The sequence below is a fragment of the Octodon degus genome, unplaced genomic scaffold (assembly GCF_000260255.1).
Source record: "Octodon degus isolate 3935 unplaced genomic scaffold, OctDeg1.0 scaffold00045, whole genome shotgun sequence".
In the NCBI taxonomy this organism is placed as follows: Eukaryota; Metazoa; Chordata; class Mammalia; order Rodentia; family Octodontidae; genus Octodon; species Octodon degus.
In genome coordinates, this window is record NW_004524621.1 from 7,571,948 (window position 1) to 7,585,300 (window position 13,353).

The window sequence follows — 13,353 nt, forward strand, 5'->3', positions numbered from 1 at the left end:
GGCTGACTTTGAACTTATCTCAGCCTTGCTCATGCTTGGATTACAGGTGGGCATCACTATCCCTGGCTTCTTTTATCTGAAATTAATGAACACCTTAACAGCTTTGTGCAGTGGCAGTGTTGTAGCCAACGAAGTTTATCTGAAGTACGGATTACTGCTAATTGAAAATTAACCAACACTTCTAATCTCTTGGACAATAAATACAAGGGTGTTAGAATAGTTCAATTCCATGTATAACTCCCTTAATTTACATTTTTGTGATAGGGTTTAGGTTTCTTAATCAGCCAAGTGTGATGGCATATACTTGTAATGCCAGCATACAAAAGGCTGAAGCAGGAGGATCATGGTGAATTCAGGTTCTGCTTGGGCTCCTTAGTAAGTTGAAGGCCAACCCTGAATTACATGGCAAGATCCTGTCACACACACATTATAAAATTTCTTGACCTCACAGACCATGCATCTATCCAGCTGTCTATTGATTTTTCAGTAATCATTTTGGAATAGTTACAGGCATGTGGAAAAGAGAGTTCCATATAGATAGTTCTTATGGTTCCCAGGTTCCCTCCCACCACTCTTTAGTTATACCTAAAACAGTCACTGTACATCTGTCAAAATTAAGATGATAATTAAGTGTGGGAACACAGGCCTGTGATTTCCAGTGCTCTAGGAAGCTGAAGCAGGAGGGATCACAAGTTTGAGCTTGGTTTGGACAACTTAGCAAGGTCTTGTCTCATATAATACATAAATTTAAAAGGTGAGGAGCTGGGAGGTAGCTTAGTGTTGCATCCCCTGTGTGAAATGGTGATGGTGAGGCAAGATAGTATCTTGGCTGTGTTTTGCTGTGAAGTAAATACAGATTTCATCTGTATTATATCATTTTTTTTTCTACTGTTCTTTTTCTGTACAGCATATAGCCCATTACATTTAGTTGATTCCTCTCCTGATGCTCCTGGACATGATGGTATCTCAGGCCTGACTTATTATTGATGACTTTCTCAGATTTGAGGAGCACTGGTTTCTTAACTGTTTTCTCTAGTCTATTGTTGGCCCTAAGTTAGGGATTTCTGAAAATACTCCTTTCATCATATATTTCAGTTGTGTCTACTAACTTCCTCTTGTGAAAATGCAGTTCTCTCTCCTTCCAGATTCTGCTTAGAAAGCATGTCACTTCATTACAGCCCACATCCGAGAAGAGGGAAGTGCCTTCTGCCTTTTAGAAAGAAGCGCATCCACAGATACGCTCTATGGTGTTTGTTGAAGGATGATTTGTTCCTTCTCCCCATTAATTCATTTATTCAGTCATCTATTTGTGTTAGTATGTCTTACTTCTGTTTGTTAGACTTGAGATTGTACCCCAAACTACATAATTTGTTTTGCTGTTCAAATTGTTCTAGTGCTGACCATGGAGAGCTCTGTCAGGTTGGCACTGGTGTCCCTTTGATGTTCCCATCCTTTGTTTTATGAGCGTGCTTGGCCTCTGGCCCTGCAGTTGCTCTAGGCTTATCTGGCTTAGCTGTTTCTCCTGGGAACCCTAGTTTTCTCTGTTAGAGACTAGTACTGGAAGCCAGTTCTGGGCTCTATGTTGCATCTTACAGGCTATATCTATGGACTGAGCAAGGAGGTAGGTGTACATAACACACATGTGTATTTACTTCTCTCAGGGTCCACATGTATTTGACTGATGAACATGTGTATGCAAAAAGTGGTTTCTCAGGCTCTGATCCAGCAACCTACCCATCAGGGTTCATGGTAGCTTACTTGTGAGAACTTTTTAAGAGTTCTGTTGTATCGCATTCCTTTTGTCTGAAGAACATCCTCTTGTATTTCCTATAACCAGACTCTTCTTTGGGCAAATACTCTTAGTTTGCTTTTATTTTTGAGACACTGTCATGCTGTGTGGTCCAGGTTGACTTCAGTCTTCTGAGCCCAAATGGTCCTCCTGCCTCAGCTTCATAAGTAGCTGAACTACAGGGTCACCACCGTCCATCCTTGGAATGATAGTCTGGCAGGTGTGTTGCACACTGGGGTTTCTTCATCTTCATTGTCCTCTGTTGTTCCTTTGCCATTCTTGAAGACTTCTGATTTGGATTCTCTGTATGTAAGATTTGCTTTTCGGTGTTTCCTGTGGGTCTTTGTGTCCTTGTTCCCTTGCTGGGCTTTGGGTTTCTGGCATCTATGAATGGGCTTGTCTTTTTTTTTTTTAAAATCTTTTATTTATTTATTTATTTATTTGGTACAGAGTCTTGCTATGCAGCTCAGACTCGTAGTGGTCCTCCTGTCCCAGCCTCCCTGCGCTGGGATTAGAGGTGTGCGCCACCACATTCTGTTTTGGTGGCTGGCTCAGCATGCCTGAGGTTCCAGGGATGGCATGGCATGTGGTAGTGGGGATCGAACCCGGGTCCTTGTGTTTGCCAGGCAAGCACTTATACCGCCAAGCTATCTCCCCAGCCCCAATGGGCTTGTCTTGACTGTTGGCTTGTAGAACTCCCAGAGATGGTGTCATCCATGTAGGTCTACCCTTCTCATTCTGCTTCTGTGGCTGCAGGTGTTTTCTGGACCTTCTCGTAAATGTACTTATCTCATCCCATTTTCTGTAGTTCTTTTTGCTCTCTTCTCTGTGCAGGATGGTATTATCTGGGTCAGCTCACATTTTCCTATGTTCTTTTTTATGTAATTTACTATTAAATCTACCCATTGAATTACTTTTTCTTTGCGGTTTTTTTTTGTTGTTGTTTGTTTGTTTTTGTTTTTTGAGATGGGGAGTCTCACTGTATTTTCCAGCTTGATCTTGGACATATAGGTTCAGGAGATCCTACCTCAGCCTCTCAAGTGTTTAGGACTACAAATGTGTATCACTGTATCCAGCTTAGTATTTTTTTAGGCCCGCGACGAGGAGATGCGGCCAGGCAGCTGTGTGGCTCTGCGAATGGGGTCGCTGCTGTGTCCTGGGGAGCGGTGCCCCTCAGCGATCGCGGGGTCTGGCTTCAGCTGCCAGCGGTGGGGCGGCCTGCCGTGGGACCAGTGCTGCTCCGGGCCTGCCTGACTGCGGCCCTGGTGTGCGGCCTGCATGGTGGGCCTGAGTGGGAGGAGCGCGCGGATGGCGAGGGCGCCCCCGAAGCCTAGCGCTGCAGGTACGGGCGTGGGGGCAGCCGCGGGAATTAGCCAGCTGGGAGCTGGGTGTTTACGCTGGGACTCACAGAACGGACTCCGGACTCCGCAGCTTGACCCTGCCAGCCTTCCTCTTTCACAGTGGGGAAACAGGCCCCGCGAACCGCGGTAATGCTCACGAACCCAGCCGTGCCGTGGTCGCACTGTGCCCTCACTGTCCTGACCTCCCTCCTCGTTCTGCCTGTGAGCCTGGGGAAGGGAGTGTTGGGCCGTGAGCATTCCGAGGGATGTGGCCAGGGGATGTGTAAGAAACGCTAAGTGCTGCAAACGTTTTTATTTATTTTTATTTTTTTGCAGTCGATACTGGGAATTGAACTCAGGGCCCTGCGCTTGCCAGGCAAGCACTTGTTCCCTGAGCTGTCTCCCTGGGCCCTGCAAATGTTTTTAGAAGAATGATGAGCAAATAACAGAAATTACAGAGCTTGAGAAGTAGAGGTTTTTGTAGGCTTTGCTGCCAGGTGCTTTGGAGTCAAATTCAAAATTTAGGAGCACTATAAATTTACAGGCACTAATACTTCAAGCTAAAGAACAGAATATCTGAATCTCTATGAAGAAACATTACATTTTCCTAGATACCAGTTGTTGATAGCCAAAATTGCTTTATAAGTAAACCTGAGAAGCAAGATGGTGCATGCCTGTAGTCTCCACACTGAGGAAGCCGAGATCCCAAGTTCCAGACCACTGTGGAACGTTCAGCAACGTCCTGCCTGGGAAAAGAGAAAGCATAAGCCTTCCAGTTCACAGTTTTAGTTCTGAATGCTTTATCAGCTGGGGTTCAATTTAACATGACCAGGATAGCCCCTCTTCCTGAAATGGTGCTACCGTTTCTTTGTATAGCACTTTGTGTTTTCAGTGTATTGCTCATTGCTACTGCCCAGTCATTTGTCATTGCGATGTGGTTCTTCAGGTGTGTAGTAACAGCAAAGGGCATGCAGTGGCTCTGTGCAACCCAAGCACTCCAACCATCAAAGCTGAGCAGTGCAATATGAAACTACCAGGAGGTTCAACTGCTGGGAGGTCTGGACCCTGCCAGTTTATATAGCATTTTGGATCTAAAAAAACAATTTTTTTCTGTCCTATTTTTATTTCATCTAAGATGTTCTACTGGGAGTTTTTAAAATTAGTCATGTAATTCTATATAATTTTGTTTCCTGAAGATATTTTTGAGCAGAACTATACTTTAAAATATATAAGTAAATTGATGTTTACTTTGGCCTAGCATTTAGAAAGATAGTTGGCCCATTCACTTTAATTTAAATGTGCTGATGGGAATTGTGTGGCTCACTTTGATCACTTTGTGTCCTGTGTGTGGGTATGCTTATGGATTCTTTGGACACTTCCTGTTTTCTAGGTGTTACTCTGTTTAGAGTGGCTCATGATGTGTACAACTGGTTCTGGTTCAGGAGCTCTTCTAGCTGGGTATCATGTTTGAATCTGATGGGTGTTCTAGATACATTCCCTTGCTTAGATCTGTTTTGAATCAGTTCTTTCTTGAGGACCCCTGTGAACTGGAGTGTGTGGTTTGTTGACAGTGACAGGCTTCAGTTTCAGTCTGTCAGAAGAGATGACTGTGATCTGCCCCACCAACCCTGTCTTTCTTAGAACCAGTTAAGCTTCCTTGACTACTCTTTCCCTCTGCTCCTCCTGGGGACTGACTTGTTCAGAGTTTTCATTTCCTTTTTTTTTTTTTTTTTTGCAGTTTTGGGCATGGACGCCAGGAACGCTATATCCCTAGCCTTTTTTCTGAGACAAGCTCTCCCTGAATTTCACCACCACACTGACCTCAGATTTCATTTTTGTCTTTTTTTTTGTGGTACCAGGGATTGAACTCAGGACCTTGCACTTGCCAGGCAAGTACTTATTCTACTGAGCAATCTCCCTGGTGCTCATTTTTGTCTTCTCAGTGCAAATTCTGGTTTGGTAGTGTGTGAGAGCCCCAATGTCTATAGGCCTCTGGCTCCTGTAGCTGAAGGCTCCTCTGCCTGGTGTGTAAAGAACTATTCCAGAAGATTGCAGGTCATTTCTGCTAGGTTAAGTTTGCACCAGCTGTCTTAGATGCTTAAATGTTGCATTTGCACACTTAGATCTTGACTTCCTGTTGCTTTTCCTGTTTCAACAGCTTTTCCAGATGTTATCCTATGGGCAAGAAGTTCCTGTGTGCAGGTTTTCTTGAGTGGTACCAATACCTTGTGCAACTGTCATAAGTGGGTGGTTTAGTAGGTAGGTTCTAGGCCTTGAGACATAATCTGAGCTGGTTCCTGGTGGGAGCCAAAACAACAAGGCCATTATGGATGTTTAGCCTCTGCCAAGCTGGAGGAAGTGTGGTATGGAAGGGCCCCTGCAGGATGCAGACTGAGGTGGCAGCCTGGTGAGTTGTTGGACCCATAGCTTGCAAGGATTTAAGTTGCAACACTGTGTGCGTTTATCATGAGGCATGGGAGAACCAGTCAGCTGTGCTTACGGGACTGGAGAGACACAGGACGGGACTGGAGAGACACAGGACGGGGCTTGATGTGGGTTGGCAGTGCTTATTGAGGCAGATAGTGCTGAGGAGCGTAACAATGAAGGGCTCTTGTCACACACTCTTAAAGTTCTTGGGTCACTTGCCCTCAGAATAACTTCCTACATAGTATGACTCTGCGTGAGCCTTTTTGTTGGGTACCTCAGAATGTCTTTTGAGCCTTTGTGACCACATCAAGCCTTCTGTCCTCAGTGAGGTTTCCCTAGTTTGGGCAAGAAGTTAAACTTGGTTTGAGTCATTGAGTCTGAACATGGACAGACTTTTCTTTTATCATCCCCTAGACTAGTGGTGGTAAACCAATGGCATGTGTGCTGTTTGTTATCATTGAAAGCTCTAAAAAGTTCACCATTAGTGTGTTAGACAACACAGAGTAGTAATTGCTTGCATAGCTTTTCTACTGTGTTAGCATTACACAACCTGGAGATGAATTAAAGTCTATGAATGTGCATAGGTTATCTACAAAGAATATGATGTATGTAAGAGGTTTGAGAAACCAGGGCAAATCCTTGGGAGTCCTGGAACCTGTACTCTGAAAATGCCAGGAAATGACTGTGTGCCACATTTTGTTTGTGCGTTCTTGCTTTACTGGAGCTGTTTACCTCTTTGCTGTGGACTTCTATGTAGATTTTGTGAGGACATAGGTTTTTTATTCTCTGATGTATCACAGTTATCTCTTAGTGATTATTTGCTCCTAAAAATTCCCTAGACCATGTTGCTTTCCTTCTCCAGGAACAAGATCAAGACTGTGAGCTGGTGGGTGTACCCAAGGACGAAGCTGGCCAGCAGCAGCCTCAGGTAACTGGATGGCCCTGCCTTGACTCTTAGCCTTCACCCACTCAATGCATTTGCTTTACTGTTCTTACCCAGTTGCAGTGGGTCTGTCACTACGAGGGCTCCTCAGTCACTACGAGGGCTCCATAGTGGATGGGAGTGCCACATCTTCCTGTCTTGTCTTGCTGTGTTTATTTCTGTGTTTAGTATGTGGGAGCCTCCCTGGGACAGGTGGATACCTGGGGATGGGAGTTCTGGTGCCTGCCAGGCCATAAGGGTGGCTGCTGGAACACAGGATGGGGAGATGATAGCATAGATGGAAGGAGATGTCTTCTTGGGTCACATGTTCTCTCTCCTTGTTCCGGTTTATACTTCTTGGTGTCACTTCACTGCTGTGGGGTCAGCAGTGCTTCACTTTCTGCAGGTGGCTCACAGCCTTGAGTTGGAAGCTCTGCGCCTGAGCCTGAGCAACATGCACACTGCACAGTTGGAGCTGACCCAAGCCAACTTGCAGAAGGAGAAGGAGACAGCACTGACTGAACTGCGGGAGATGCTCAACGGCCGGCGTGCACAGGAGCTGGCCTTTCTGCAAAGCAGGCAGCAGTGTGAGCTGGAGCTGGTCCGGGAGCAGCATGCACGCGAGAAGGAAGCTATGGCGCTCCGCTATGGGCAGGAGACGGGTACAGCATGGGGCCTGGGCAAGAGATGGTATCACATGTAGGGGTATGGCTGAGCCAGTATGCATTCTGGTTGCAAACAGACCTCACAGGGACCTCTTTGAGAAGCTGGCCTGCTTGTTTTCTAAATCACTTTCCCCCCATTTGTTTAGTACATGGTCTGCTCCAGCACCAAGGAAATCTGTGATGCCAGCCTCAGCCGTCCTATGTGCAGATTTCTGATAGGTATTGGGGCCCAGGCCTCCTTGTGCGCACAAGGAAGCACAGTTGGTCCTCCAGGCTGTGGCTGGGTCCAGGTTCGTAGCACCCTGTCTCCCTAGACCCTGGCTCTGCCATGCTCTGCCAACCCATTTCAGTTTCTAGTGGATTTGTGCTAATTTAGAAGATTTGGTGGAGTTTCTCTGCCAGCATCTTGGTAGAATCTGCCTGTCTGTAGGTTTTATCAGACTAGACCCAGGTGATTCTGGACCAAAAGCTTAACTGACTTTATACTTAATATGTTGTTAATAATTTTATTTATTTATTTATTTTTTTGTTACTTTTTTTTTTTTGGTCTTTTTGAGACAGGGTTTTGCTATGCAGTTCGGGCTGCTCTTGAGCTCCCTTTGTAGTCTAGGCTGGTCTCGAACTCACAATGATCCTCCTGCTTCAGCTTCCTGAGTGCTAAGATTCCAGGAGTGCACCACTGCACCTGGCTGTTAGTTACTACTTTTGTATACATCTTAACAGTTGTGTGGAAAAATAATTCACATAGCATACAGTCTGCCTATTCAGAGAGTATAATTTGGTGGCTTTGGCAAATCTGCCATGTTATACAGACATCTCCATAGTCAAGATTTAATGTGCCCCAAGCCAGGGAGAGCCTGTGCATCTGGTGAGTCCTGCCTTATTCGTACCACTCATGCCCATAGTATTCTAGCTATGCTGTGTTGGAAAACTCCATGTTGGAGGTGCTCCTGGCACCTCTCCCTGCTCCCTGATGAGCCAGTTTTCTTAGTTCCTTGTGATATCTTCCTGTATTGCCTCATGCAGTTGCAAGCAAGCACAAAGGTGTGTTTTTATTTTCCTTTTAGTATAAAATGTGACTTATCTTTTGCTATTTTTTCTCTTCATTAGCCCAGTCTGCCTCCTCTTTGGCTCCTGTTTCTGCCATGGCTGGGTCTGGGCTCTTAGTGGCTTTCCTGTGGCATGTGACCCTCAAGCTGGGTTCCTGGCCCTTTGGTCCCTTTCATGGCAATATTTTATGTAAGACAGTGCCTCGACCCTGTTCCTGCCACTTCTGGAGTACCTTATCACAAAGGTCTCTAGGTGGATACCTTCTCTTGTGTCTAAATGATGGAATCTTCCCCTGCCCCAGAACACACTTCTCCAGCCCTGCCTTTCTTAGCCTTGCTCCTGGCCCTGGTATGCCTATGGAGGCTCTTGATGGCGAGGTTCTGCTGGTAGCTCCTTCTTGGGCTTTCCCTCATGGGCAGAAGCTGTGGGCCCTAGGATGGTCTCCTGTATCTCAAATCCCAGCACTTTGCCTGGGTGTGGACACCATGGGCACCTGTGGGCATAAGAACTCATGGTTCTTATGCCAGAAGTTGTGTAGGGTGTGTGTGTGTGTGTGTGTATGTATGTATGTATGTATGTGTGTATTTGTCTGTCTTTTTGAGACATGGCCTCACTATGCTGTTCAGGCTGGCCTTGAGTTTCACTGTGTGGCCCAGGCTGGTCTCAAATTTGCAACGATCCTTCTGCCTCAGCTTCCCAGGTACTGGGATTACAGGCATGCACCATTATGCCTGGCTCATTTTATGTAAGTTTTGAGGTTTCAGTGATGGAGACCCTAGGAGCTGAACCATCTTCTGATTTTTCTGGAGGTCCTATGTGACTGGGAATTTTTGTGTCCTTTGTTTTGGCTAGAATATAGTGTGTTACTTAAATCAGATACCTTGCTGCCCTGTTAGCACAGCAAGAAGCCAGCATGTGTCAGAGCCATCTTGTCTCAAAGGTGACATGGAAAAGGAAACATGGATAAGGCTTGGTGGTCTGAAGGCTTGTTACATTTGTTTTGCAGCTGAGTTGAAGGAGAAATTACGATCAGAAATGGAAAAGAATGCCCAGATGATACAGGTATGTATAGTCAATTAGAATTGCAGTTCTTTTTTTTTTTTTACTGTTTTTTTTTTTTTTTGCGGAACCACAGATTGAACTCAGGCCCTTGCGCTTGCCAGGGAAGCGCTTAATCCACTGAGCCATCTCCCCGGTCCCTAGAATTGCATTTCTGTAGTACATTGTTTTCATTTGTTACCACGTCCCACTTACCTGTTCCTCACTGTGTCACAAGTAAATTCTGCTGAAAGTTCTTAGGATGTATTAGTAGAAAGTGAGTTTCTCTCCTTGGCAAGGCTGTGTTTACTAGCAGACTTGCTTCCTACTGGTCTTTAGAATGTAAAGGTACTGCATGCTAGAATGTAAAAGTGATCCTTATGGTTAGGTGCTACTGTGCTCTGGATGCTGCCCAGCCTTACGAACTGTGTAGTAGAAAGAGGTGGATGTGGCCTGGGTGTTGGCGTGTGGTGTGTCCCTGAACATGCAGAGTGATTGTGCAGTGAGGTGGATGTCCCTCAGCCTCAATCAGTAGAGGCTCTTAAGTTAGGTGTCCTGGCTACTCTCAGGCATTAGGCAAATGTAGAGCTTATTTTTTTTTTTTTTAAATTATTTATTTATTTTTATTTATTACATTTATTTATTGTGTGTGTGTGTGGCCAGCTCAGCCCACCAGGGGGCGGGGCTGGCTGGCATGTGGTGCTGGGGGATCGAACCGCGGTCCCTGTGCTTTGCCAAGGTTGTTTCAAGTAGGTGCTTTAGACCACTGAGCCATCTCTCCAGCCCAAATGTAGAGCTTATTGTAGGGCTGGGGTTCATGTTTCAGCATCCTGCCTCTCAGACCCAGAAAGTGGAGATTTATTTCTCATTATGTATGGGACAGAATCCAGCCTCTGGTCAGAGGTTTGATTTTTTTTTTTTTTTTTTTTTTTGTGGAACCAGGAATTGAACTCAGGCCCTTGCGCTTACCAGGCAAGCGCTTATTCTACTGAGCTATCTTCTTGGCCTGGTCAGAGGTTTGAAAAGTCACCATTGGCCCATGATCTTTTGGAGACCTGGTATTGTGAGTCTTTGAGAGTCTGTTTTGAATTTTGAGACTGGTTAAAGAGCCAGGTAGCTTCCTCCTCTCATTGGCTATTTGTTTTGTGGATTCATCTGTGTTTTATTTTTTGCAGTTAGTGGAGGGACTGACTAGCCATCAAGAGCCCTTTTCCCATGGTGACAGTTCAATCTAAGTGCTGCAACTACTCATTCTTAATCTTGATAGTGAGATTAAAATTTCCTTATAACAGATAACCAACTGTTGACCATACTCTTTTTCTCTTAAATTAGACCCTAAAGCAAGACTGGGAATCTGAAAGAGAGTTATGCTTGGAAAATCTCCGCAAAGAATTATCTGCAAGGCACCAGTCAGAAATGGAGGATTTGCAAAACCAGCTTCAGAAAGAATTGGCAGAACAGAAAGTTGAGTTGGAGAAGGTTTTTCAAGGCAAAACTGAGGCTGAAGGTGAGTGAGCATATTACTTGACTCAAGTAGGTGTGGAAGGGACTGCATTTCTGTGTCATTCCAGAACGAAGACCTTGTGGCTCTCACTGGGCTTTTCAACCTAGGTAACTAGGTGCTAGAGAAGCTATGGGAGACAGGCTTGGGGGTCCTTCTTGGCTGCAGGCCTCTCAGAGTCCTGAAAGATATCTTTTTCATGTTTAGTTACTGGTTAATCCTGAAACAGTGGCACAAGATTACTTGCTTCTGATTTTTTAGTGCCATGTGCCCCATAGTGATCCTTATCATTAGATGATGCTGTTTGTACCTTGACATGGTGTTTGTGCTTCTTCTCTGGGCGAGAGTAGGGTTGTGCTGAGATAAGGTTTGGACAGAGCCCACTGCCTGTGGCTCACCTTGTCTCTACTGGCTGAGCTTGTGGAGTGACGTGCAGTCAACAAGTGAGGGCACCCAGCATGGAGCGGGGCAAGCATTGCCCCTCCTGTGAGCTATGGTCATCACCTGGTGATGTGCCATCTAGGGTCGCTGCTAGGAAAAAAGTGTTATGTGTTGTAAACTAGGTAAAATTGTGTTGCTTTCCAGTGTCCCTGAAGAGCCTGGAGGCTCAGCACCAGGCAGCAGTCAGGAAAGTACGTGAGGATCTGCAGTTGGAGCACTGCCAGTATTTAGAAAACCTGGAGTTGAAGTTCAGAGAAAAGGAAAAAGAAAAGCAGCTGGAGGTAAGCACAAGCTTCTTTGTTTATTTTAATGTTGGGGACGGAATCAGGGTCTTTACACTGGGCTATATCCTCATCTTTCAAACTGTGAGGCAGGGTCTGGCTGTGTTGCTCAGCTGGGCTTGAATTTGTGATCCTCCTATCTCAGCCTCTCAAGAGTGCTGTGATTATAGGCTTGTGTGAGTATGCCCAGTTAAACTTATTTTTTAGGGGCCGGGGAGATGGCTCAGTAGAATAAGTGCTTGCCCAGCAAGTGCAAGGCCTGAGTTCAATCCCCGGTTCCACCAAAATAAATAAATAAATAAACTTATTTTTTAAATATTTAATGTGGTAGAGAAGCTTTAAGTGGTTTTGAAAGTGGACCGCTTCATATTGTGCTGTTTGCTAAGCTAAAGTACTAGATTTGAACTCCTTATATTTGGTTAAAAAAAAAAGCCTGTGATGGGACAGAGTTAGGATTGTGTAGTGATTATGGTTTATTGTACTCAGAAAATACATATTCTTAGGGCTGGGGAAATGGCTCAGTGGAATAAGTGCTTCCCTGGCAGGTGCAAGGGCCTGAGTTCAATCCCTGGTTCCGCAAAAAAAAGAAAAAGAAACATCTTCAGTTCTGTGCCAGAAAATACATATTCTTTACAAGTATTCCTTAGAATATTTACAAAAATTCCAAACACTAGGAATGTAGGGCTATGTGACTATAATCCAATAAAAATTTTCTTTAGAAAGTTAGCCAGGGGCTGGGTAGATGGCTCAGTGGAATAAGCGCTTCCCTGGCAGACACAAGGGCCTGAGTTCAATCCCCAGTTCTGCAAAAAAAAAAAAAAAAAAAGAAAGTTAGCTAAAGCAATTTATGCTGTTTTAATACTATTTTCTAAAGGAATATTATGCATTAAATGTAGATGTGGCTAGATCCTGCTTAGAACTCTGAATTGCTTTTATTGCTAAATCTAAGAATGAATCAGTCCTTTCAAGGCATTAAAAAGAAAATACAGCAGAAACTGAAGCTAGTAGTGCTATGCACGAGGTTTATAGACTTGAGAAGATGCAGTGTCTGTCCCAGGCAGGTTCATACTCCCTTGCCCTGGTCTCTTCCTGGACTTTGCCAGGCTCGCTCAGTGATGGGAGGGTTAGGGCTGGTGAGTACCATCTGGTCCTGATTCCCACCAGAAACATGCCCCAACCTCAGGGCCAGTGCCACCCTCTCTGTAGGCTGGAGCATAGAGAGGCTGTACTCCTGTAGGACGACTACCCAGGAGATGGACTGAGAGCCTTGCCTGGCTCTCCTGGCCTGTCCTGTGGCCTGCATAGGAGCCTTTCATATTGACTTTTAGAAGGATACATCTTTGCTCAGTGAAAGAAATAGATTTGTGCAGGGTTGTGTGAAAGGAAAAAAAAAAAAAACCCAAGTTCCTGAAGGGAGAAGTAAAAAACCAACCTTATATAATCAACACTTTCTAAAACAATGACCTTTTACTCTTTTCATTGTATGTGAACAATTTCTCATGTTGGTAACACTGCTAGACTTGGCCACTTTGGCTGCTGCTGGGGGGAAGATCCTGGAGGGCCTGGGCATGAGTGGTGCTGATGTGGAGGCACTGACAGTCTGCCCCAGGGGTCTGCCTGGGTCAGTCCTGGTGGCAGCATCCTCTCTGATTTCTGAGTAGTAGTACCTCAGTGGGGCCAGCCCTCCAGCTTATGATTTGTGGGTCTGTGGCCTCTCGGGGTGCTTCGTATCAGGCTGTCAGAGGCAAATCTGCTTCTTTAATAGAAGAATGTGGAAAAAAAGAGCCTCCTTTTATAAGTGATGGCTGCTGTAGGCTAATCCTGGCCCTGCCCTGCGTTAGTGTCCCAGAACCATTCCTGAGCCCAATAGTGCCATTTGAGTGTGGCCTTTCACAGGTG

General features: G+C 45.2%; 1 protein-coding gene and 1 pseudogene across 5 annotated transcripts in view; both read left to right on the forward strand.

Annotated features, from left to right (window-relative positions):
- The window catches only part of Pcnt (pericentrin), a 114,663-nt gene that overhangs the window by 5,109 nt on the left and 96,201 nt on the right, over positions 1-13,353 (forward strand). For all 5 annotated transcript variants that reach the window (XM_023715884.1, XM_023715885.1, XM_023715886.1 and 2 more), the window contains exons 3-7: positions 6,419-6,484; positions 6,885-7,140; positions 9,200-9,255; positions 10,564-10,738; positions 11,318-11,454. In XM_023715884.1, coding sequence (XP_023571652.1) covers positions 6,419-6,484; positions 6,885-7,140; positions 9,200-9,255; positions 10,564-10,738; positions 11,318-11,454 — 690 coding nt within the window. The remainder of the gene's footprint in view (positions 1-6,418; positions 6,485-6,884; positions 7,141-9,199; positions 9,256-10,563; positions 10,739-11,317; positions 11,455-13,353) is intronic.
- On the forward strand, positions 100-266 carry LOC111816981 (annotated as a pseudogene).